Here is a 26,434-nt window from a genome sequence, read left to right as displayed (position 1 = left end):
TACTAGATGATGAATTTATCTAACTGTAGACTCAGGTTTTGATTGAATTAAATGTTGATTAAAAACACATCTAGTCCTTGCATTCTTGCTGAACAGGTTCTAGGGGATTTGAGTTTCCTCTACAGACATCACCATTTTCATTAAGTCATATTGGACATGACCCTGGCAGGGCACCACCATCTAGTGGCAATGTATTGCTATGACAATTAATACTCCTATTGCGCGCGGACATTTCACCCAGTGCAGTGAGTTCAAAGGAAAAAAGAAGAAATAAAAAGAAAACAGGCCCTCGGACTGTCCAGATCTGAACTCCACGAGGCTGATGCGCTGACATTTAAATTCGGAAAGGAACCGATGATCTCTGAAACCCCAGCCGTAGCCAGGCGAGGACCCAGAGTTTAGAAACGGGGCTGAGATCACAGAGAAGTGGGGCAAAAGGGGGGGGTGGGGGGGGAGGCCAGATTGTTTTGATTGTGTTTTGGCAGCCGACACCGGTTAGGATTTGAAAAACTTCCCACAAGGACATTTTCTGCTCTCTGAAAGCAAGGCCGCACTCAAAACCTGGTTTGACAGAAAGCAGATCAATTTAAGATCTCAGTGATCCTTGATCATTTTCCTCTGTTTGCGTTAGCTCCTCTAAATCCATGATTAACGTACGACATCCCAGAATTTTATTACGTCCTCTCTGCGCTTTCTCGGAGCATGACACTTGGAGGAGGTTAATCACGGATAATGACAGAAGACTCGCAGCAGATTGGCTTTCAGCTGCCAAGTACGAGTTTGGTTTGATGATCAAAATAGTGAGGAAAAATTGAGAGATCATCGGCCACATGTGATTAAGTCACACTCTATTTAATTGCCTTTTCCAGCTCGTCAGAGCTTGAGCTAACTGGGCCATTGAGGAGGAGGAGAACTGACGCTGGTGTGAGTTCGATATGTGCTGTTTTGGTTCTGGTCTGAGCACAGTGTAGAAATGAGAGGCAAGGAGAGGGATGCAGAAGCTACACTGGTTCATGCAACATAGATACAGTATACTATTTGCTGAAGAGGAAAATAAAAAACACTTGCACTGCACCCTGGGTAAATGAAACCCTTTTGTTTTTACTCACAATAAATCACTACCAGCGAGTAGTTAAAATAAAGTGGCGTTTTCCAATGGCAGCAGGGAAGGAAATACATCGAAAAATGTGTCACTGGTCATAAAGAAACATGGGAAAAACAACAAAAGAGAACAAAACATGATAGAACAGAACATTGTGTGGGACAGACTCCCATTGGAGCTGTCATCTTTCTAAATGCAATTGTTGGAAACTACAGTAATAAGGTTTGTTTAAAAGCTACGTCCATCAGCGGAAAACAGTTTACAGTTTATCTAAATGAAACTAGAGTGTGAAAGGCCTGGCAGAGGTAAGAACAAATTAAAAAAAGTCAGATTCATTAACATGACAAAGACAAAAGAAGGAAACGATGGGTGTCTGTTTTAAAAGCAGGTTTTGTCTCCACCAGGCTGCTTTACTGTAATTGTCTGTGACCTTTAGTGGAAATATGGGGATATTCACCTGAATTATTTATCCAGCAGCTAAAATGTCCTGACAAGTGACTAGTGCACATAGGTCAGGTTGTATTCACATGCTGTTCCTGCCTTAATGATAATGTCATGTCTGCATACGAATAGGGGGAAACTAGCGAGTTATTTTACTGGCCTGTGGTGAACAGAATATAACAATTAACAGCACAGTGTGTTTACGCGCTGGAACATTGTAAATATTATAATGTGGCTGACCCCAATACTTTTAATACTCTAAGATGATTTATTTATAAGTGATATAACAAAGTAGGTCATGTCCACTTGTACTTTAAATATGAGAAGTAAAATCGTATTGTCTTGAGCAGAGAAATTATAAATTGCACAAATCTCATATACTGTGAGATTTACTGTGGGAGTTACTATCTATGCATTTTTATATGTCCAAAATATCAATGATAAAATCGTATTTACAACCTTTTGTATAGATTCTTTTTCTTTTTCGTGTGCACAGCTGTCAACAATCAGCTTTATCCGCTGTGTCTTTCTCAATTAGTTTTAACACTTGAAAAATCCCTTTACCTTACTTTTAGCATAAATAAACATGTGATTCAATGATTAAACCAATTAGAAAACACACCCGAGGACAACGCTGAGATTTTAGCAATAAAATAAAAGTCAGTTACAGACTGAGGAGCATACCCTAATGAATGTTATGGGAATTCAAATGAGACCCAGAGTAAACACTTTCCTATGAGGGTATAATGGTATGAAAACACACAGTAAAATCACCTGTACCACAGTACAGAGGAACAATGAGAGGCAAAACATTAGAGTACGAACTGGTAAAAAACCTCACGTATAATGGGACGGACGGACCCACGGGTAGGTTTGGGAGGGGGGAGGAGGGGAGGGAGAGAGGGAGTCAACGGGGGGGCAAAATAAAGGCGCAGCCATACTCACGTCGTTTGCAGCCACACTTCTTGATCCGCTTAGGGTCTGTGATGTCATCGTGACAAGCTTTGCAGTAGAAGAAAGCTCTGGAAAAAGAAAAAAGAAACACGGTGAAAAGTGAAAAATGTTTAGCACTTGAAATAATCAGCTGTTGAGTGGGTTCATTGGGACGACTGGGTTTTACCTCTTCACTTCTTTGGCGTCACTGGCGATAAAGAACCCAAGTGTTCCCTCCTGCATCTTGACGTGGTTCCCCGGGTTGATGAGGATGCTGGACAAGTCAAGAGAAACGAGACAAATGGCGGTCGTTAGTGCCGGGACAACGCTCCGTCCACGCACACAACACGCTAATCAAGAGGAATGGTACACACACACTTGTTGAGGCCTTCAATCGAGAGCTTGGTTTTCTCTGTGTTGTGCTGTGTTGTAATTTGGGACAATTTTTGCCGATGTGGTGCTCACACGGATGGACAGAATGTACAGAACAGTATGATCGCACACTGTGAATTTTAATTATTTTCTTTACAGGGTGGCATCGAACTGCCCGGGGTGAGGGTGGGGGTGGGGGGGGGGGGCAGAGAGAATTAAAATCATGGCCATGGAGGAGTTTTAGCCTCAGCACTCAAATACAGTCATCTAGAGTCAAAACAGATGTTATGACGGCCGCTGAGAACAGAGAATGTACAGTAAGTGTCATTATCTCGGTTAGTATCGGACAGTGGGATGCAAGGGAATGAACAGCTCGTTTCCTTTATTAACACTAAAGGCTGATTCTGCTCAGTGACTCCTAATGTCTCTTAAAAATCAGCAGTGACTCTTCTCTGTTGAATTATAGTGTGGAAATAATTACAATGCATTTCCAGCCAGGTCAATATTGACCTAAGATTTTATACTCTTACTGTACGACAGCGTATTATATATTAGTACGACTTTTTTTTTTATTATGGGTGAGACCCAATTTACTACCCCAAGCACTTTAAGCGACTGGCTGTATCATTCCCCATTAATTAGACTGAGACAAAGAGTAGACCACACACACATACTGTACGCTTACGCTCACACACGCACGCACACACACACACTGGTCATTAATGGTTACCTGTGGGCAACAATCATCAATGATGTGAGTGTGAACTAAGAAACCAAGACACTGAACCCACAACTCTTTTAAAAGGTCACACTCCTTCAGAATAAGAGCCCAGGGGAAAGCTGATGGACATTTAATTCTTCATTATTGCATTTGCTCTATTTTGTAACATAACATTTGTTCGTTTTATGTGATAATAATACTTATCTCATGGTTCAATGTTGGGGGTGTCAACTTGAAATTAATCTTTGTATTATAAATATCAATTTATATATTTTATGTATTTATTTATCGAGCCTATTCTTATTTATTAGGTAATTCTGAAATGGTGCGGTATCTGTGTAGTCTCAGGGCAGTAGCTACTTTCCTCTGGGCCCTGAAAACAGGTTTCACTGGAGAAAACAAACAAAAATATTAAGGGAGCAATTGAATCCATACACATTCAGGAGGTGTGATCAAATTGCACCAGTCATGCAGATCAGATTTGTCTTTCCACTCTGCAAGAAGTAAAATAGCATGTAACATTCGCTCAGATTTAATGGCCCCCAGAGAAGTAAACAGGCAGTGAGCCTGGCATGCACTTTAGTCAAAAGAAATGAAAGAAATAGATCAAATGAAAGAAATAGATCAAGACAGTTCCACAAACATTGCTGCCCAAATCTGAGATTTTACAGGTGAATCTATCCCAGACATTTCTCTTCAGTCGGGTGCAAACTGATGAGTCGAAGCTTTAAAAAAAAAAAAGCATCAAAACCTCATATTGTGAGCAACAAGGCAAGCAATCGAACACTGTATGTGATCGTGTCAGAGCATGCAGTTACCAAACAGCATGAAGAGGACGATAATCAAACAGAGATGCATACTGCAGTACAGGTATAGGGACAGGTACGTAGATGCAGACGGTTGCAGTAACTTCTGTGCAGTTGGATTGTTTCTCAAACACCAAACTGACAGGAAGTGACCTCACTTAAGAACATCTACTCGATAGACACACGAGCATGACTGTACATGGTGGATGAGATGTACAAAAATACACATGAAACGCACACACACATTCACTCTCTCCCTGTCAAGGTAACCGCACCCACACAAACACACACAAACACACATAAACACACATAAACACACAGACGCAGACACACGTACATGCACAGATGGAGATACATATAGCAATGACAACATGAGAGGGTGGTGGAATGCAAAAGTGAAATGCGGGGCACTTGTGAACATTGTAGCCTGTGGTTATTTAATTTCGCTTTGGATAAACTTAGCGCTATCCAAACTCAACAGCTCCATGCCTTTCCTAGTGTGTGAAGTGATGGAGAGAAAACAAAGGTGTGTGAGGTGCTGCTGGTGTAATAAAACCAGGAGGAAAAAGAAGCACTATCGTATCAGCCACTGCCTAAAGCAATGGCAGAAAGTCAGTCAGTTTGTTTCAGGATTAAATACAAAAGTGTAGAACAACAGATTATCAGTGTTTATTGACACCACATCTGAAGTGTGAGGTGTGTGAGTATATAAACTCCTCAATGACCCGGAGTCATAGAACCATGAAGGACGGTTCAGGCGATGATTTCAAAACACCATGAGTGGAATAATTAGCTCAGGCAAGGCTAAAGTACAGCAGGGTAAGAAACGGAGCAACACTGGGGGGAAAAAAAGAACTGAAAGTGAGAGAAATAAACTAAGCAGGGGAACTGGTAAAAGGACAAAAACTGAAAAGATCCAAAGATCAAATAAGAGGTAGATATGGAGAGGGTGAGCGTTTGGCCTTGGTACACTGACGACAGCAAAGACAAAGAAACAGCACTTCTACAAACACGTCCAATTTATTCTATCCTCCCTCTGCCTGCAAAGAAGTTAGTGCATTAAGCACAAGGGACACCATAAAAGAGAGTTAGAAAAAAAGAGAGGCCTGTGTGATAGTGTGTGGGGGAATATCCTTGGGGGGGGAAACTCCCAAAGTCGGAAGCTTTAAAGTGGTGGAGATTGGGTGGAACTTTGGAAGTTAGATAAGGTAGAGGGCATACCGCTTTCGGCTTCTGCAAACAACAAGAAGAAATCTCAAATCAAACATGTTATCATGAACATCGACGAAGAGGAAAATAAAACTGTTGCTAGTGTTTTTCGGGCCTATTTTGTTGGTGCGCCTCCATGTGGCTGTGTACTGTATGTCATGCTCGTCTAATGTTGAGCTCCTGGCACCTAAAAATGACTGTTAATTTAAAAAAAAAAAATGTTTGTAACAGAGGTTAACTTTTGATAAGAGAATGATGACATCAAACGTCACTGAAAATTATTAGAAATTTTATTAATAAGCTTTAGATATAAGGAAATTTATACCATCAAAGTATATTTAAAATGTCCTATATTATAAACAAGATTTCTAACACTAAAGTGTAAAGGTTGAATTCTAATGTAGTGGCAAGTGTTGGCCATTTTTATATTTTCAAGTGTACAGTTTACATTCTAGTAAACTATATAATATGTACACAAAAATCAGAATGACCTTCGTTAGCTTTGCAACTTTGGCATATATGAGTGGGGGAGGGTTGGTGGGGGTTTGGCAATTGAGATTAATGAGTAAATAACACTTCATGTTGTTGAGTTAGTAGAGTTAGTGGTTATCATATCCAGGCTGCACAAGGACACAGTAGAATCAGTGAAACATAGTGACGCAGATCGGTGACTTAGATGTGACTGTATCTCTAAACTGACAATAAGGTGTTTGGATGTTGTGTTGATCCAGTATAGTCGTCTGTTACTTGTCTGAAACAAACACTTTATTTTAGCCTGCGAGGTCTGATATCAGCCTTGGGAATATGTTACTTCCACCAAGGACGTACAGTGAGTTGTCTCAGTCCATTTTAATCAAATTTTCCATGAAATTATGTGGATATTTTGCTACTTTCCCATGTAATACTGGACTCAAATGAAACCATCTAAAATCCAGATTAAATTCAATTTTAAATTAAATTTATTTCTACTATTAAAACCACAATTGCAGCTTCATAAGGTAAAACATTATTTATTCAATGTATTAGAAAATAAAGATTAACCGTAACATTAAATCATATCAGCAAGTTACAGTTTCATTTAAACTAATATCAGCTGTGATCAGAGCTGCAAAGAGGATTTGGGGAAAGAAAATATCAGACATATTATTAAGAGAAAATGATCAGTAGTTTTCACTGTGGCCACAGATGAAGTGGATACATTATACAAACCTGCTTTCTCTTTGCTCGGACTTGTATTCGATGGCAATGAGTAACAGCTTCAGCTTCACGTAACACAGCCTGTAAAACACGTGCACTCATTAGAGCAGAGCAGATTACAGGCAGACGTCTGATGTGTTTGGAAAAACCTGTGAAATCCACATCCTCACATCCACACAGACCCTTTCTCTTCACGTGGGCTACCTACCATTGACAGTGGGCTTGCTGAGTGGGTACAGAGTGATACTTACTCACAGATAGTGGGGAACGAGAGGCCCACAAAGGCACTGGACAGATACTCTGTGTACATCTCATTAGCCACTCCTTCAAGGTAATACTTCTGCCATGTGTCCTCCTCAATCTGACAACAAAAAAAAGTACAAGCACGGAAATGTCACAGATGAAGCTAAAAAAGAAAGGAAGAAAAAAAAAAGAAGCCCCAAAACAGTGTTTTCCTTCCAGCAGCAGTCCAATGTGGTCTGCAGATGTTCCCCCCCACAACCTCAGCCTGGTCATTATAAACTGATCCATCATCTTTATGACATGAGAACAGTTCTTTGATAGAAGCAAGCACCTCTTCAATACTGAGCCACAGAAACACTGAACAGATTCCATATGAAATGTCACAGTAAAATATGATGTGCCAGGATGACGGAAAACACTCTAATGGAAGTCTTTTCTCTGGACAGAGACGTCAAGACTTCCCAGGGAATGTGCTCTGTGTGTGTGTGTGTGTGTGTGTGTGTGTGTGTGTGTGTGTGTGTGTGTGTGTGTGTGTGTGTGTGTGTGTGTGTGTGTGTGTGTGTGTGTGTGTGTGTGCGTGATGGATCTGATCCATCTGTCAGCAGAGAACTTACTGTATCAATTTATGTTAACCTCACCTTCAATCCCAGAATAAATCATCTCATTTACAAAAATGCAACGTGAGGATTCAATCATCCGCATTACATCAGTCTGTTCAGAGGGAGTGACCACAGCGAGGCGAGTTAATCTCTCGTCCTCTGCGTTACCTCAATGAAGGACCTCATGGAGAACAAGTTGGCCAACATCGTGGAGAGGCCCTGAGCTAGACAGCTCTGGGCAATGAAGCCTGCCTTCAGCTCCGCCAGGCAGATTGCATCGTCACCCTCCTTCCAGTTCCAGCTCGGAATGTTCAGCAGATGGGCCTTCATCACATGATAAGGACAGAGGAGGTCACAAGACGCAGAAAAACTTCTCCGGTGATTCACATTTCTTCAAGGAACAGTTCAAACATTTTGCTAATTATCTCTTCTTTTGTTTGCCTGTTAGTTAGCAGCTCTACGCATAACTGCGGCAGATTATCATTAAAACCTGGTGGAAGGATGAAGGATGAAGAATGAGACAGGGAAGAGGCAATTCAATTTTGGTGCGGGTCCTAGAATATTTTTTCCACGTTCTTTAATGTTACAAGATCGGGCATTTTTCTAAATGTTTGTGGATTCTTCAGAGAATAATTTGCGAATCTTGATGAAAAAATTCAGATATATTTGGGGAGTTGGTGGTTTTATAATGGCGTTGGATGGACTGTGCTGTCAAAGCTGTCAGTGTTCAAAATCTCTGCCCACTAATGAAATAACTATTTATTAGTGGTGTAGTGAATAAGTGAACAAGCAGATAATTGTGGACGCAGCCCAGATGAGCTCTTCCTTTAAATCACTGTAAAGCAATATTGTATCTGCTGAGTAGTTTATTTAATAATTTGGCATTTACAACTACTATTGTGTTGGATTTTTACAGTTTGCTAACGCTCTGATTTGTATCGTCTAAGTATTTACTTTAAAAAACCTTGAATAGGCAATTCGCCGTAAAAATGATAAAATGCACGTAGCTAAATCACACAACTGAGCGTAGCCCCTACAGCTTTTTGTTAAGTGTCAATCTAGTTATTGAATCACTTAAAAAACGGAGGTTAATGTATTACGATCCGTCATGACTCATGAGTGTGTGAGCAATGGAGTGAGTTGACCTTTCAGAGATTATGTGTCATGCATGTGATGTAATTAAAAACCCAACGATGAAACCATCTACTTAAATGCACAGAGCATCTGTTACGCAGACAGGATGGTGGTTTATCTCCTGCCATGAACCTTCCTCCATTCGTGGGAGGACAGGGAACAGTCAGGATGCGGTGAAACGACAGCTCACATGACACCAGAACATCTTACCTTGTTGTGATACTGGAGCATCTGCGTGATTATTCTGATCTTGGGATGGTAGTTCTTGATTGAAATGACCCTAGACGAAAACCAGACAAACACATGGAACAGCGATTATGTAACATCATATCTGGTCAGTTTCCAGGACTTTCTCTCAGTCCAGACGATACAGTACCTCATGATGTTTGAGGCGTCCTCTGCATCAGGATCTGCGCAGTATTTATTGGCCAGGATCAAACAGGCATCTGCTGACTCGATCTAGAAACAAACATGTTAACATTATACTACATGTCGGTATTTATTAACGCGCACACAGTGGTTTTATCAAACTGTGGCTTTCTCCCATAAAATCCAATAAATCTGTGGATTGAACACTGACCAGTATAAATACACTTTCTCATGATATTGATCGTCTTTTTCTTTTCTTCTATTTTAATATCCATTTTGTTTAAGAAATACAAATAAAACTGAAACAGAGATGCATCTCATCTCTGCCCCTCTGCACCACAGACTGTATATAAAGATGAAAGACATGAAGGCGCCACTAAGGCCAAAAACGTGTTGTTGGCCCCCTGGTGGCTGCCCCGTCTCCTCCATATTAATGGATGGGACATGGACTAAAAAGTCAAAGTACAAACTTAATAATTTTTTCTCAAAGATAATTTCTGTGATGTTAGGTTATCACATTGATCCTTATTCAAGTGTTTCTTTTTCCAGTAAGTTTGGTTGTAATTAGTTGATGCTATGAAAACAGGGCATCCCCCTCCCCTGATTGCTTCTGCACAGACTCTGCCTCCAAACGATGTCATAAATGCAAGATGGCAGCGTTCTTATGTGGAATATTTTTGGCTTCATTTCTGGATATCGAGATTTGTGGTCAATCTTTGTATACAGTCTATGTTTTGTATGGTTTCAATGCACTCTCAATAACAATTCAATTCTTATTGTCCTTTTTCTTTAATCTATACTTAAGTTCAAGCACAGTTGTCTATAATGATAGTTTGTTTTCATTGACGGGTCCCGTCGTCGACTGTACCTTCACACGGGCCAAATCGTGAGGGTTGAGAACAGATCCCTGGTAGAACTCGACTTGGGTAAAATGGCGTTTGAACAAGGCTTCCAGCTCAAGATTAGGGGAAATACTAGCACACAGAGGAAGGAGCAGAGGAGTTAGTGCACGTATGGATACCTCACGCACACATGTCCACTGTGTTTCAAAGCATTGTGCTCAGTGCTAACCTACACGTGGTGAGGAAAAGAAAGTTAACTTACTTATGGAGAAAAACTATTTCAACATTAACATCATCCCTGTCCTTGTGTAGGAAGTCTTTGAGGAAGTTGGAGACACTTTCGAGGGTAATATGACCACAGACCACAATGTGCCTGGAAGGGGGGAAGAAATCATCTTGAGTGGGCAACATTAATCACTGCAGACACTGGCATGTCTCCCAAAGATAATCATTTAAACCCAAGCACTCTAACATCCACCTCAAATGTAGACTGAAAAAAAAGAAATCTATATACATGTCAAGAAATGTTGTTTCAAAGCAAAAGAGTAAGTGAATTATATCTTTTTTGCCATATAAGTGAATATTTTCCCCCATGTAATGAAAGTGGTTAAATTCTGCAAGACAAGTGCAATCAAACACTCAACTCTGAACCACTTTAGAAAATCTCAGATATAATCACACAGCCCACAGTGGTTGGACTGTCATCCGTTCTCAATATAAAAACTGTCCCTTCGGCCAAACCGCCCCTCTGTGAGCTGAATGGATGTTGACAAAGACATGTACATCAATATGCTTGCGCTTTTATACAGAACATTACTTGAAACTTTCAAAGTGATTCGGAGGCCTGTGGTTGACACAAATTCTAAACAGGACCTCAGAGTATTTGACAGCTCGCTGGCAGGGTTGTGTGCAGCGGAGGCATCTGTGGACAGGGCTGATTACAACAGTACGGAAGCACAAGGTTAGATTAGACTACGTTTGTCCCTGTCTGTCCTCTGACTGCACTGTGGGACAGAGCGCGCAGGTTCAAAGGTTGCTTCACGTTTATATCGAATACGAGGCTCATTTTAATAAGACTGAGGCAGTTTGGTCACAGTCCAAGTCGTATTAATATCTTAACTGTCTCAGCATTAAAACTTGTGGCTCCTCTGAATAATACATATTAAGTTTTAATGTCCCAGAGTTGAGAGAATTCACTTTAACTCAAGAAAATGGATAAAGTTATGCTGTCTGACTTTGGTTATCTTATTCATTTAATATTTTAATGTAGAACTTTTATACAGAACCCCGAAGGGTCATATAGGAAGAATTTCTTTGAGGATTAGTTTTGCTTTCCCTGCAATGTGTTTAGCATTCTCTTGAATATGTTTTGTTCCCATCATGCAACAACGCCATTCCAGTATAGGTGTATATCTATATGTGCAATCATGTGTATCCATGCAGCTGTACAGGAACTGGTTCTGAATGAATCCATAGAATCTCTAGAGACCTCTAAATCTAAGAATTAGTTTAAGTTTACTTTCACTAATGATATAACCACAACTATTGAGCAGTAGTACCGAGCATACTTCATTGTGGAGTGGAAATGGGCTACGTATTAGAGTGTGGATACCTGAACTGAGCTTGTTGGGACTCACTGGGCCGGGCTGAGTTCGGACAAAAATTCAGAAATGATATTGGGGTTCAGGGTTGGGTTGTTGGGAAGTAACGTAAAAGAGCTCAAAACTTATTGCAAGGGAAGGCTAAACTAATCCTCAACAAAATTCTCGTTGTGACCCTTTGAGAGTTCCCTAGTGTTAAGCTTTAATAAAGTAGTAGTATGACAAACATTTGGACAAGAATACTAATAGCACTATAAGTATATGTATACAACCACCACATGGGTATTATACGCCTTTTAATGACACTAATCTATGAGATTTAAGACACTCTGCAGTATGTGCTTTGTTATCACTGTGGTCAGCTGAACTACCCCTCTGCAGTTAAATGTCACTAAGACTTATTGCCAAAGCCCTAAACCAGACATCCAAATCCAAACAGTAGAATCCAGCCGTGCACTGCTGTGGATTAGTGTGGACGCTCGGCACACACCCTAATTAGCCTACGGAGACCTGTAAGGCAATCTGTGTAATGACAATGGCCTCATCCACTACTTCCAAGGATTTGCCAGGAGACAATTGAACCACTTCAGTTCTGAGTGCCTGGGCACTGGACGGCTTTGCACTATGGGTATTACGTTACTCTCTCGAGTCGAGAAAAAACATATACTGTGGTCATATTTGTTCAACGTTCCAGTTCTTATCATCGAACTAGATTTGTTTTGACAGGTTTCCCTCAACATATTATCATGCCGCTACATACAAGAAGGAATCTCTGGCTTACACATTAACCTACAACAGTCAACGTCTAAAATTGTAAAGAGCTTTACTGAAATCTGACTCAGTCTGGCAGGTTTAAAGGAAACAGAGATATTTCTGTCAGATGAAAACCATGGTCCAGATCACTGAGCGCTCTCCTATCCTGCACCAGATGGACCGGGTCGGGCTGAGCTGAAGTGGACTTGGCAGGGCGCTGTGACATATTGAAGGAATGGCAGATTGTGGATGTTGCAGGGACATAATGTTCTTCGCAGATGTCGCCTCGGTCCTTTAAGAGAAGCTAACGAGCAGCCGTGATTGCACGGTTGGCCCGAGTCGAGCGAAAAGGGGGCTGGCCGTGTGGTCTTACAAGCTGATGAGCTGAGATGTCTGCGGGCAGCCGGCAGTGTTTGGCCCAAGATGGCTCTCATTTCGAAAAACATCAGTCATGTTTTCCTATTCTCCGTATCCAGATGCCCGTCACCAAGGGTGCAGATTTACGCAGGGATATTATTCGGCTTGTGTGGGTTCAACATTCAGTTATGAATGTCAGGCGCGCACACAACAAAGCACAAACTTGAATGTGTAAATTCATGTACACAGGTTAACACACACACACTGCCAGCGAGAAATGTGGTGCTGCGTTTGACCCTGTAAATGTGATTTATCGGCAAAACAAAACTTTCTACCTCATGTATCAAAAAGTATTATTCCTTCCCCTGAACATACCAGTAATTCGAGCCTAAGACAGAAATATTTTGATATTGTGCTTCACTTAAAAGCTGGCCTCCCTCCACTGAGGCTTCTGTGAGCCAACAGTAGCATCTTATTTAACACTTGGCTAGTTAAAATAGGATGTAAGACAAGGGTATCACAGATAATTCAACCATTTCATCACAAACAAAATACCTCCCCTCTGGTCGACCTGAATGTTAAGTGCACTCTAAGCCATGGAAACAACTAGGAAAACAAAAAATTGAGCACAACTAGAGCTACGATTTTTTTCAACACAAGAAAACCACACCCGACAACCAAAAAAAAAAAAAGAGATGCACACAATCACGTACAATGCAAAAGGGAATCACAGAGCGTGCACACAAAGACATGCAGTATATAGGGAATGCACAAAATACAAAATGTACAAACAAAGAGCTCAAACATCAGCAACAGAGGTCACTGACTTCATACTGCTCTAATCCTTTGGTCAGTGTTGAAACGGGCTGTCTTCGTCAAAGTGTTGCTGTTTCCGATTTTATTTTGTCTGTCAGCATTGAGAGAAATCTCATCTCCTCTAATCAATGTGGAGAAAAAGTCAGGCCATGTGTAATGATTACAAGCAAAGTCCAATTAAGTGTGCACTTGAACTATATAGCGCACGTTGTGTTTACAGTGCCATAGCATAAATGTACGCTTTCCCACTTCCACCATTATGTTAGGGAGGGCGTTTGTTTGCGCCTGCCAGTGTGGGAGTCTCTGGGTCTGCACGCCTCGAGCTGCGAGGACGTTCAAAGGTGCGTGTCAGAGTTCAGCCAGGGTTGAGGCCAGTTTCCGTGCCAACCCCTCTGCTGAAGTCGGCGCTAATGCAAACCATAGAGCCATAATGGAAACCACAGAGCCCCGAGTGCAGCGGGCGCCAACAGAATGCAACAGTTGTCATTATTATATCGGCGTACGCGCGGGCTGAGAGCTGTCACTGCACGCGCTCGCGGATGTACGCTACACTGCACAGAGGACTGTAAGCAGCGCTAGCTTCAAACAGAAATCCAGCATGGATCCAATGAGTCCCTCTCACTTCCAAATAACCTTCGAGGCCTGTTTCGAATGACAGAAGCCAGGCAGAGAGATCAAATGAGGGCTACGTTTAAAACACTTCACAGTGCACCGTGACCTCATTGTTTAGGAGCTCTGTAATCAGTTGGATACTTGTAATCTCCTAATCTCATTTCCCTGATAGACTTTTTTGTGTGATGACAGCTGCTTAATGATAATGCACCGAACGAAACCCACATGAAAAACCTGTTTTTTTTCTCCGCGTCAGGTCCGATCCACGTAAACACATACTTTTTATATGTTTACATACATTTATCTAAGTGATTATGCAAAGAGCCTGGTGCCACTCTAATCCCATGTGTTTGGTGGGTATCCTCTGATTGTAACGATAGACTCGCACTGAAGGTCTGACCAGAAAAAGAGATGGAAGGAGAAAATAAAGTGTGGGGGAGAAACTATCGTCGGTTTTGACAAGGGTTTCTCTCAACACCCATCCGCCAGTCTGGGCTGAGACGACTGGCCAAACATAACATTTCATCAATCTTATCCCAGTGACAGGCAAACATTATCGAACAAAGGCTTTTTTCCGAATGCCTCGCTCTACTGCTGACTCCCGAGAATGCCGAAACCGATGATTGGAAACGAGAAAGAGTGAGGAGGAGAAGACAGCATAGTAATAGATGGTGAGTGCCAGAGACAAAATAGAAAAGGAGAAGAAAAGGGGGGAAAAAGGAAAAGAAAGAGTCGACCCTCCCTGCTCTGGAAAACACCACATTTGGATTTTAAAATAAATCTGTGTGCTGAGTATCAGTAAGGTTTGAGCCACGAGGGGAGGAGAACAGTACTGCACAATGAGTACTGTGGTCATCTCGGTACAAACAGTACAGTGTCACACACACTTCACATTGCACTGGAGCCTCTGCTGTGAGAGGCCAGTGACACACACACACACGGTACATAAATCACAGGAGCCTCCGGAGAAGCACTCCACCACCACCACCACCACCACATAAGCAGGAGAACAGGCGAGCACCGGGACCCATGCAAGCCAAAAACAATTGAGAGCCTCCAATGGGAGGGAGGCATCCAGCATTCAGGGTGTGGGAGCTGACTGAAGATCAGGGCCAGAGTCATGTCAGGCATTGATGATGCGATGGGGCGAGCGGTGACAGATGACAGGAAGACGGCTTTTTCGTACAGAAAGACGAAAAAGCGGCAGGAAAGCAGGTCATAGAGAACATGCCAGAAGGATGCAGCTGAAGAAAAGTAATTTCTTAAAACGTGCAAAATCAAACTCGACCAAAGCTAATCAAGAAAAGAAATTGTATCCTGCAATGCTCATTGAGATTGATGATACATTAAAAGACCACCAATAATAATGCACTTGCAGATGTTTAAATCTATTTTCTTGTGGAAAAAAAATCCTAAAAGCGGATAGTAGGGGTTTCATGACTATTTTCTTTCATTTTAATGGATTAATATCCTAATTCATCCCTATAGGCAAAACTGTATTAATGGCAGGAAAGGGACAAGACACTGGGCACAGACATATTGCACAGGAGCACCACAGTTTAGTATTCTGCAAGTCTAAAGTGTAGTTAGTCATGAAAGCTCTATTGTCCAAATTAAAGCGCAACACAGGATGTTTCAGGGAGGACAAAGAAAGAAGATGAACGGCACACAAGGACAGAGAGAGACAGATGTAGAAGAAGAAGAAGAAAAAGGTAGAAGAAGAAGAAGAGAGACAGAGTGAGAAAGAGATTACGGGGGCATGGACATGTGTGTCCTGATGGCCAAGGTCTCCAGTCACGCTGTGTGACTTGATGTTTTAATGTAACTGCTCTAAGAAAAGTCAACTTAACTAACCCCCGGTATCTATAAAACTTCAGAGGGGGGGAGGGGGGGTCGCACTTGAGTCACACAACCACACCTTGTCTGGATTTCAACTTACTTTCTGCCTCGTGTCGAGTTATAACTCCCTCCGTATTTCTTCCGATTAAGGATGAGAGCAGCAATTTCTGGCACGTAGCGAGCAAACATGGCCTACATGCATGGAACAGAAAAAAGAAAAAGGCATGCAGAGAGGGTTCTACCGCACACAGAAAAACAGCAGAACCATCTGGAATACTTACTTTCTCCCATTAACCGCACTATAGGAACCACCATATTTCTTGCGGTTTCCTATTAACTCTATGATTTCAGGGACGTAGCTGGCAAACATGGCCTAAGGAGAAGATAGGAGACAGAAGAAGAGACTAAAAAAGAGACTACTACGCCACAGAGTGGATGGTGGGGAGAACTGGTGCATGAGTCCAGATTTCTGAGGGGAGAAGATTAGTAATCTGCTATTGAAATGAAAGAGAAACTCTCTCATTGTCTGTAGAGGCTTGCTAAACTTCCCATGAATGAGAGAGACTTTCATATATATAGCAAAATTGTTTTTATAATTTTTCTGTTGAGAAAAAAATAGCCCCAGTTTAGCAGGAGATTTAGTCGGTGGGCGAGAAATTTGTCACAGCAACCTTTCTGGACAGCAGACGTTTGAGAGCTGAGGGGAGAGTAAAAAAAAAACCTATGTGCCATGTTTTGTCCAACAAACACAGAGGATGTGGCAGGTTGATTTGAATAGGCCCACCTGATGGTCCGCAGCTGCAAAACACATTAAGACTCATTTCTTTATGTTTGGGCTGGAAAATGAGCTGGATGCATTTTGCAAAGTTTCACAGCCATTTCACGCAGGACGGGGGTCGCGTTTAAGTTTACCGACTAGCAACGGGGGCACTCGCTGACACTGCTCATCTACGCTTACATCGCCAATAAAAAACAAAGACATCCCGTTGTAAATACGCACTTATCTCATGCTTGCGGAGTTTACCTCTACATTAGCGGGGGGATAATGTGAAATGACGTGGGCTTGAAATGATTCCGGGGCCTGGAAGTATCTGCAGCCTGGAGTCATTATTCAGCCGCTGCTGTTGATAGGAAGCAGCTTGAGGTACGAGCCTAAAGACTTCCAGAGCTCTCAACACTGAGGAAAACACACAACCTATCACCATGGCCACGACACGGTACACGTCGGCGCAGCTGCAGGTCATCAGTGCCGAGCGGTAATGGCCGAGTGCAGTAACTGCGATTTGGCTGGATCTTCCATTTCTTTTCTTTTTTTGGGAGAGAAGATGGAGGAGACAGGATATTTGGTATACGAGTGTGTGCAGGTGTGTGTGAGTGCTCACAGGTGTGTGCACCGCGCTCGTGTGCAAGTAACTAGAATAGTGGCGGCCCGACAGATCTGAGGAAGGTGAGAGGGAGGGAGGGAGGGAGTGGGAGACTGCTGTTGCTATGGTAACAGTCAGGCTGGCCTAAGCTTCATCTCCCTGCCCCTGTGTTTGTTGGAATTGTGGGAAGAGACACAGGAGGAGGGGTGTCCTGAAACCGCAACTGCTTTTAAGAGAACAGTAACAACATTATCAGACAGCAAAGCTTATACTCCAATCAAACGTATGCGGGGAAGAGACGTGAGGGGAGGGGACGAAGGAGCACATAGTACTGTGACTACAGTAGACAAGATACAGAAGGCTAAACAGAGGGATACAACTGTGACAAAAGAAATTACTGGTCCAGGCAGCATAGTTCTAACATTGTATAACTAAAACAAAGCTAGAATATACACATTATAGTGAAAGTTTTAAATGTAACTTTTCATTCCCTTGTCAATATCACTTTGGGGGATACAGGGGAACAGAGGGTAGGGTTTAGGAGGAGGGGAACGGGGAGAAAGGGAGAAAAAAAAAAAAGCTTGATTTTTACCAAACCACCAAGGATGAAGAAGACCATGAACAGGCGCCCCAAGGTGGTTTTTGCATAGACGTCCCCGTAGCCCACCGTCGACATGGTCACCATCAGCAAGTAGACACATTCCCAGTAGGAAAGTGACTGGGAATTTCTGAAGTTTTCCCAAGGATCCCCTGAGTTTTCCACCTGAAATTGAAATCGCAGAGGGAGAGAAAGATAATTAGATTTGACTCCGAACGCTGATTTTCTAAACAAAGTTTTTTTGCAAAAAGAGAAACTATTTCATCAAGTCTGATTAAACCCAGATTCATGTGCTCATGCACTAATCTGAGTTGGAGCTGTATATTATATTATATATTGAGCTTATGCTACCATCTAGTGGTTAAAACAGTTTAATGCTGGAGCAGAGCTACAAATACACAAGTTGTTTACTGTGTGTACAGAAAACACATTTTAAAACACTTTACACACAATATTTTTATAATTATCTTTTAGTTTAAATTTCCCCCCTCAATGAGGTTATGTTTTCACCCTTTGTTTGTTCATTGTTTGTTTGGAAGCAAGATTATACAAAAAAAACCAAATAAATGAATTTTCATGAAACTGGAAGGTGGAAGGATTTGGTTTGGGTCAACATTGTGATACACGGCATTTTTCAACATTTCTCCCATTTTCCCAGGGAATAATTCATGGCTCTTGATGACAAAAAAATCTGGCAAATTTAGGGAACTGATATCTATGAGCGTGTGCGTGGCCGAGGTATGCACTGCCATTCTAGTTTAATAAGTATCTTGTTTTGACTTAATTTTAATAGTTGGAAAGCCAATAATGGCAGTAAATCTGGCCAGGACGGCCATTCTGTGTTTTTTTGATTTTACTAATAATGTTGAATTAATCTTTGATTTAAATCCACAGCGTCACAAATTGTTGCATCATATGTAGGATGATTAAAATATTGGAGTCTGGATTATTCTCTGTGAAAATATATGTTATTTATTTACACATGAAATGGTAAATTATACTGTATTTATGCAGCACTTTGCACTGCAGGTCACATTAATCCTTACACATGTATTCATACAGAACTTGTTCTCTGCATAGGGCTTCTCTAGAATACACAGACACACATACTGCTGGTACATCATTAGGGGCAGTTTTTGGGTTCAGTATCTCAGTGAACTTGGACTGGAGCCGGATCAAACCACTGACCTTCCAATTAGTGGATGACCCGCTCTATTTTACTCTCAGTTGTTGCTGACCTGCACAATATGGGCGAATGCTCAGCCACTCACTTTGTTGTTTGCCCTCTGACTTTTGGTCATAATTCATCCACTTGTTATTCATGACTGCATACTGGGGATGCACAAATCGATACCAGAGGTAAAACTATCTTTATCAAGCAGAAGAGGTTTGGCTTTAACTTATCCACATTTCATCTTGTTTCTTTATTAATGAATTTATGGAATCCAATGTTTCTACCACTATTGACATCCACTGAGTTAACAGTCTACTCAGTTTTAGTGCCACAGTATGTGTATATATATATACACTATACTAATAACTATATATAAAAGTTTTCTAATGAGGTCCACAGAGTAAAGTAGACAGATTTTATATTTGGAATAAACAGAGCACTTTTATCAGATCAGAAATAGCTATAGTCAAATACCATTTATTTAAGTTACTAGAATCATTATTAGTGGTTTAAAAGTTGGGACAGTGCATCCCAACATGGAACAGTGTGAAAAGATGTCATTACACTGTTGTTTCTTCCAATTGAACTAGACAAAGTTAAAAGGACCAGGTTCCCCGGTGTTACTGGACCCGTCAGTTTGTCAGTGACCTTTCTCTCCGGCTCATTAATCACTGGACCCCACTGGGCCTTCACATCTGTCCACTTACCAAATGTATGAATCCTGCAGCTGTGAGCCATGTGCTGATGAAGATGGAGCACAGGTTAACCAGCTTGATGGAATTGCTAAATGGAAGAAGAAGAAGAACGTAGTAGGATAAATTAGTCGTGTAGTGAGAGCCAGGATGGTTGAAATTGGACTATAATACCTACAATACTACATACTACTAATACTAAAACTACTATAGAAATACTATATTACAGAAATAATGAAAAGGTTAATACAAATCCCAATTTCACACAGAATGGTGATAATAGTTTGAATTCAACTTCCAATTAAGTATCTGATAATGTGATTTGCAGTAAATGCACCTGTACAGATGTTGTATGTATAGTATGTTTGCATATATTGTGACAATGTATAACCCAACATTATTAATTTGATTATACTTAAAATGTGCTTAGAATTTCTGACAATGCCACATGATGTACAGAACTTAAAATGAACTCTTCCTCCAGTTTCTTGACTCTAACTCCAGTGTTAGACATCACTATGCTGCTGCAGTGCCTAATAACAGTGAAGAGGCTATCGGGTGGAGATTGGACGAGTTTCCTGTGAACGAGGAGAGAGATTTATTCTCACCTTGTTTTCAAGATATTCAGAAACTGTAAGATTTCCGAGAACTGTATCAATCTCAGTGCCCTCAAGAATCGTAAACCTGTGAGAGAGATGAGACACAGAGTGGGAGAGAAAAACAGAGATTAGCAAATGTATTTATACAGAAAATGTAATGATTATCTCACGATAATTGGCATTGTATCAGATTGTATCCGATTATACACTGTGGTCCATATGTTTTTCTTCAGTGCTTGAGCGTCACAGAGCACCATAGGAGGAAAAATATAGTTTGTAAGACAAGGAAGATGATGTAAAAAATATACGTGTTACTTCTAATAATTTATGCGGAACATTGTGTGTCCTACTTTACACGAATCCAAGAGCAGCTCGCTGAGGGATTATAGAACAATGTGACACCTGCCTCATTGTCTTACATAACACGACAGATCCCGATGGAAGGTTTGTGTGTGTGTGTGTGTGTGTGTGTGTGTGTTGTGTGTGTGTGTGTGTGTGTGTGTTTGTGTGTGTGTGTGTGTGTGTGTGTGTGTGCGCGCGCGCGCGAGTATGTCAGTTTGTGTGACAAAAAGTGACATGAACCCAAACAGAAAAACTCTCCAGTCAGTGTAACACGTGCAAATATAAGACAGTGGCCATATGCTTGTCACCAAACATGTTTCAAAACCAACCAGCTTGATCATCTCGGTTCACTCCTCATATGAAACCAGATTCTGAGGACATGTCCAGCTAACGCACATACACACTGTATGCTGACATGAATGCCCTTACCCCAGCTGGAGAGGAACAGTAAACAGGCCCAGACTGAATGGTAAAGTCCTGCCTGCCTTCCTTTGTCCTCCTGCCCATGATGGCCCTGCCTCACCCTGTACCCGTTCTGAAAGAGTTCGCCACACGACTTCTTTCGCCGCCACGTCTCTTGGGGCGTCTCCACGCGAGCGTCGCTGTGAGTGTGTCGGTACACGAGAAGCCTCGGAGGAATCATTGTTTTAGACAAAATGCACCAAGAGGGATTCCTTTTCTCCGCAGGTCAAGATGGGGATTAAAAAATCTGCGATCCAACAGATTCCAAATTCCACCGCTGGAAAAAGACGATTCTCGGTAGAAGCAAGACCCCTCGATATCTTCCTCAAATCCACACCACCAGTAATAAAATATCTTTTTAAAGCAAACTTAAATAAATTGGTGGTCACCTCTTCAGACAAAAAAGAATCGTATTGTTCATCATCATATCATGTCATTCTCGCCAGGGCTTGTGTCTCTGTGTGAAAAATGTCAGCTCTAATATAGATTTTTTTTTTTTTCATTTTTCATTTTTGTGACTCTCTATAATCCCCACAACTCAAACAGATTTACCTTTCTCATTCCCTTTTTTAGTGATTTACTATTAACCCTTCTGAAGCTTTGTTCCTATCGACACAGCTGTGTTGAGCCTGTTTTTAAAAAAAAGAAAAAAAAGAAAGAAATTCCGAACGCTGACATGGATTATCAGAAATGAAAATGATGAAGAACAAAAACAATAATCCTGATTTAAAAATGAGTGTCCTGTTTCCACAAGGGAATCTCAAACAACTGTGTCTGACATGGAAAAACTTCTGGGAGATTAGGGATTTAAAGGTTGTTGACTTGCAAAGCAGTAATATCCTGTGTGACATTACTATGTACAAACTAAGATAGAAACAAAACAAATTGATCATAATAATATATTATAGCAGATGTGTGTATCAGTATGTGGAGTCAAACTGTGAAATGGGCTGAAGAAAGATATCAATTAAACATTAAGATCAAATAGGAAATATGAATCATGTTAATGTGTATGCTCATATTTGGCAACAAAAGGATTTTGAAAGGCAGCTATTTTTTAGAAGGGTGCAGATGGTGCTTGTCTAAGCTCTGTGCCTTTGTCAATTGATAAATATCTGCTAGAACATAGTGAACATTTCTGTAAATAAGTAGGAACTATATGGGAAAATATAGAGGAAATATACACAAAAATAGCAGCGATGGAAGCCACTGGGACCTGAATAATTCTCAGCGAGCGTGAAGCATCTGTGTTTGTGCTCACTGTGTACATCTGTGTGTGTGTGCAGTTGTATGTGCACATTCAACACTTTGGGATCACTCGCTTCCCATCTGGGGACAAAAATCTGGTTTCACGGAACTAAGCATGTTATTTGCCTACAGAGGATGTGAATGCACCAGAAGACAGTACAACATCTTCACAAACATAGCAGCACAGATCGTGGTCCTCTGAGCACGTGTTCATGAATGAGGAAATCTCTTTCCTACACATTTTAAAGCCACTTGTATACACACACACACGTTTGTAGAGCTGTCTTAGTGAGGACACTCATTGGCATAATGCATTCCCTAGCCCCTGACCCTAACCATCCAAACTAACTGCCTAACCCTTAACCTAACTCTGACCTAACCCTAAAACCAAGTCTTAACCCCCAAACAGTCCATTAAAGGGGGTCCCAAAGTGAGGTCCTCACTTTCCCAAAAGGTCCTCACTCTGTAGGTTGTAGGCTCAAACTGGTCCTCACAAAGACAGCTGTACAAGAGCACACACACACACACACACACACGCACACACGCACACGCACACGCACGTGTAAACAGCCAGATGCTCATTCAAAAAATTTTTTTTTCTATTCTGTGCCCACTCTTACTTCATTGAGGCTTTTTGAGCCTGAGCGTCACACGTGTCACATGTTCTGGCGGAGCAGCCGACTGGGACCTTCTATCATTCAGCAGTCTGGGCTGGTTCATCTGGGATAATACTGACAGTCCACTCAGCCAGGATTAGATTATACTTCCCTACATACACACTCATGTATAAATGGTACAAACATGTGAATGTATAGACACTCAAAACCCTTTTATTTTTTTGCAAGACAGGGATATATAACTCGACTCATTGCCTGTACAATAATGCAAACACTCAGGCAGGGCAATGCAACATGTGAGCTCGCCTGGCTGCAGCAAAGAGGCTTAAATTTCCCACAAATTTCCCTCCACTGAAGGTACACAGAGGCTTCCCGCCAGCGACTGAAGGGCCATATAAGGCAGATGCACTCGTGCCCATGTCAGGTACCGTAAGCCTCTTTCAGCAGGAAAACAAGGGATCAACCGCAGCATATGGGATCAAAATACAACACGCTAAAGCACCACTAGGGGGCAGTAGCGAGTTAGAATCCCAGCCTTGCCTGGTGGCTACTGTACTGTACATCCTGAAAGCCAGTGCACAACATCAACACAATTTAAGGTTCAGAAAACAACAATCTAGATGTCATGATTATTTTTAAAATACTGATATTAGATTTTCCTGAAATAACCCAAACCCTTGTGTCAGTTCCCTGCAGGTCTTTAGTGATTAAGGAGGAGAGTGCGAAGTAAAGTGGCAGGCTGCTGAGAGCTGGGGCTCAGTAGCCACACTAGCATCTCTCAACAGCCAAATGCTAATCCCACACTGCTGGGACTCTCTTGGGAGCAATGCTCAGTTCAAGTAGTTAAAGGAGATTAATTCCTTTTTCCAAGGAAGAACTCCGCATGCCCTCTTACATTAGCCGCACATCGTTCCCCTCCTCTTAATCAATGTCCAATTTGCAGAGGCAGAGAGACCATAACTTGAAATGCACACAGCGTAGACTTCTTCGGGTGTGGAGTGCACGGGCGAATTATAGCACCACTCAGAACAGGGCCACCTGCCTATTAGTGGTCTTTTGTAATTTCCGAGCACACCTTCACTGGACCTCCATTGGTCTCCTCATGCAGGAAATGACAGGTAGTGTAATTATGATGTATTACAAGAAAATATGAACTAATCCATTGGGAGCACGGAGCACAAAACACATTGTTAACCACCCTGGCATCCTCTAACAAAGCAAGCTGGGGGACAATACAACGATATTAATAATAATCAGTGGCAGATGGATTTTTCTAATTCAGGGACCACTACTTACATAAAGAGGCTGATTATATTTACAACATCCGTGCACAATTCCTGATTCAGTAAGTTGCACGTTTAAGTCATTCCTTGTTTACTGTTAACTGTATAGCTTAACAAAACAAAAATAAGAAAGAAAACAAAAAAGAACTGTTAAAACGAGTTAAGATCAGGCTTTAAAAGACTTAAAAATAAGAATATGTTTCAAGCGATGATTTAAAAACAGTGGTGGAAAGTCTAATCTCCTCAGGCGAAGAGTTCCAGTGCCTCTGGGCCCTGATGTAAAAAAAGACTGTTCAACCTTAGTTTCCAGCCTTCTAAGATCAACTAGCAAGTGTTGGTTGGATCTTAGGCCACAGCTTGGAGCACAGGGAGTTAGTAGCTCTGTAATATAACTGGAGGTCAGACTGTGCTGAGCTATAAAAGTTATCAAAAAGGATCTTAAAATCAATAGTAAATTTAACTGGCAGCCAATGAAGGGAGACAGGGATTGAAGAGATATGGGCCGGGTGCTGGTTAAAATGCGTGTAAAAATACAAACATGAAAGTAACACCAGTTATGGATTAGTTTATTGATTATGAGGAAAACTGTTATGGCTGTGTCGAGCTTCCTATAGAGTCATTTCATGAAGGAGGGGCAATAGTCTTTAGGGAGGGTGCAATGTCATTTACACATCACTGACTGTCAGACGTTGCCATCTGAGAGTAGATGAAGAATAATGCACCATATGTTGGTGTCATTTTTCCTTTTAGACTTTTACTCTAATTAATTGTGCTTCTGTTCCTGTCAAAACATTGCACTATACGTCCCCATCTCCATATTAACACAGTCTGTGAGCAGCTAATCACGATTCCTGCCCCGACTCCTTGTAGCCTGAATATTAACAGACACTTCCACTGGTCCCATTAGTATTCTGCAAGCTATCACCAGCCTGTTAGGCCACACTAGATCCAACCCAAGCCCTTCACACGGTTAATTTTATAACTGCGACACCATGTAGCCTTTAACACATGGAACACACACCGCCGATAAACACACACTTCAGCAATGCAAGCGGGAGTTGTGTTACCCTACTGGCCTGAGTGCGCTGTGGTTATACATGTCCAACACTGCAAAAAAAAAATGGCTTGAATGTTTGCACGAGATGCCGTCCTCCAGTAAACAGACTTCAAGATTCTTCCCTTTTCAGAATTAGAGTAGTAAAAATAGGAATGCAGATGAACAGCACATGAATCTAGGGCATCTATTAAAAAACAATAGCTTCACACTCCCTCTTTCCTGTTTATGCACAACAACGCTGCAGCTGAATAGTAAATAAAAGGCGGTTTAGCTTTCCGCATCAACCCCAGACAGGATATTTAATACTCTCAGGTAATTATTCATCACAGAATGTCAGGCAGTAGCCAGACCACAATTTCACAGTCTTTCATCATCCGCATCAAGGCCCCAGCACCCCCTGTTTTCTTAAGAGGAGTTGAGGAAACCTTACATCAGGAATACCAGAGACCACATTACTGGGCCATATATCTACTTCATTACACAGTGTGGTCATGGGGCCACCTGAGCTTTTTCTCCTTTTTTTTAAACAAACCCCTCATCAACCTTCAAGATCAGACAAGATTAAACAGAGTCTCAAATAACTTCACAAGTCAAGTGATTCAAGTGTGCATGTAACAAGAAGATAGGAAGATACACAGCGGGGCAGAGGGTATCTTCCACATCCTACAATCTCTGACAGTCTGGTACTGATAATCATTTTTTATCAGTGATTCTAACATTTTTCTCACCAAGGTTAATGTTGAACGCTACATTGCCTCAACGGCAAGTCCAACAGGGCAAGAACTAAGGAGTCCAACAAACAGGCCAGACAATCTACAATGGGGCTGCAACTAAAGATTATTGATTTTCTGCTGCTTGTTTTCTAAATTTAATGATTAAATGTTTGGTCCTTGTAAAGTCAAGAAAGAGGAAATTAAAGGCGATGTCTTCCAAAGATATTGACTTTCATGACATGACTTTCATAATGTATGTCTCATTAATGCTCAACATGGACCCCTTCTGTATCTATGCACATTTTCTGAAGCTTACAAATACAGAAAACTCGGACCAGT

The 26,434-nt window shown here is 41.5% G+C and overlaps 1 protein-coding gene across 25 annotated transcripts in view; it reads right to left on the bottom strand.

Moving 5' to 3' along the window:
- The window catches only part of kcnma1a (potassium large conductance calcium-activated channel, subfamily M, alpha member 1a), a 140,258-nt gene that overhangs the window by 37,627 nt on the left and 76,197 nt on the right, over nucleotides 1-26,434 (bottom strand). For 13 of the 25 annotated variants that reach the window (XM_035172181.2, XM_035172184.2, XM_035172186.2 and 10 more), the window contains exons 6-18: nucleotides 20,383-20,458; nucleotides 19,790-19,865; nucleotides 17,903-18,073; nucleotides 16,228-16,319; nucleotides 10,231-10,341; nucleotides 9,995-10,100; nucleotides 9,134-9,216; nucleotides 8,968-9,037; nucleotides 7,792-7,947; nucleotides 7,033-7,142; nucleotides 6,794-6,862; nucleotides 2,664-2,750; nucleotides 2,489-2,565 (exon numbers count right to left, since the gene is read on the bottom strand). In XM_035172181.2, the coding sequence (XP_035028072.1) occupies nucleotides 2,489-2,565; nucleotides 2,664-2,750; nucleotides 6,794-6,862; nucleotides 7,033-7,142; nucleotides 7,792-7,947; nucleotides 8,968-9,037; nucleotides 9,134-9,216; nucleotides 9,995-10,100; nucleotides 10,231-10,341; nucleotides 16,228-16,319; nucleotides 17,903-18,073; nucleotides 19,790-19,865; nucleotides 20,383-20,458 (1,284 nt within the window). Of the gene's footprint in view, nucleotides 1-1,109; nucleotides 1,119-2,488; nucleotides 2,566-2,663; nucleotides 2,751-6,793; nucleotides 6,863-7,032; nucleotides 7,143-7,791; nucleotides 7,948-8,967; nucleotides 9,038-9,133; nucleotides 9,217-9,994; nucleotides 10,101-10,230; nucleotides 10,342-16,227; nucleotides 16,320-17,902; nucleotides 18,074-19,789; nucleotides 19,866-20,382; nucleotides 20,459-26,434 lie in introns of all 25 variants that reach the window. The other 12 variants (XM_035172182.2, XM_035172183.2, XM_035172187.2 and 9 more) reach the window with 1 other exon arrangement.

Source organism: Hippoglossus stenolepis, chromosome 12 (assembly GCF_022539355.2).
Source record: "Hippoglossus stenolepis isolate QCI-W04-F060 chromosome 12, HSTE1.2, whole genome shotgun sequence".
In the NCBI taxonomy this organism is placed as follows: Eukaryota; Metazoa; Chordata; class Actinopteri; order Pleuronectiformes; family Pleuronectidae; genus Hippoglossus; species Hippoglossus stenolepis.
This window is presented reverse-complemented; position numbering and strand designations above follow the sequence as displayed.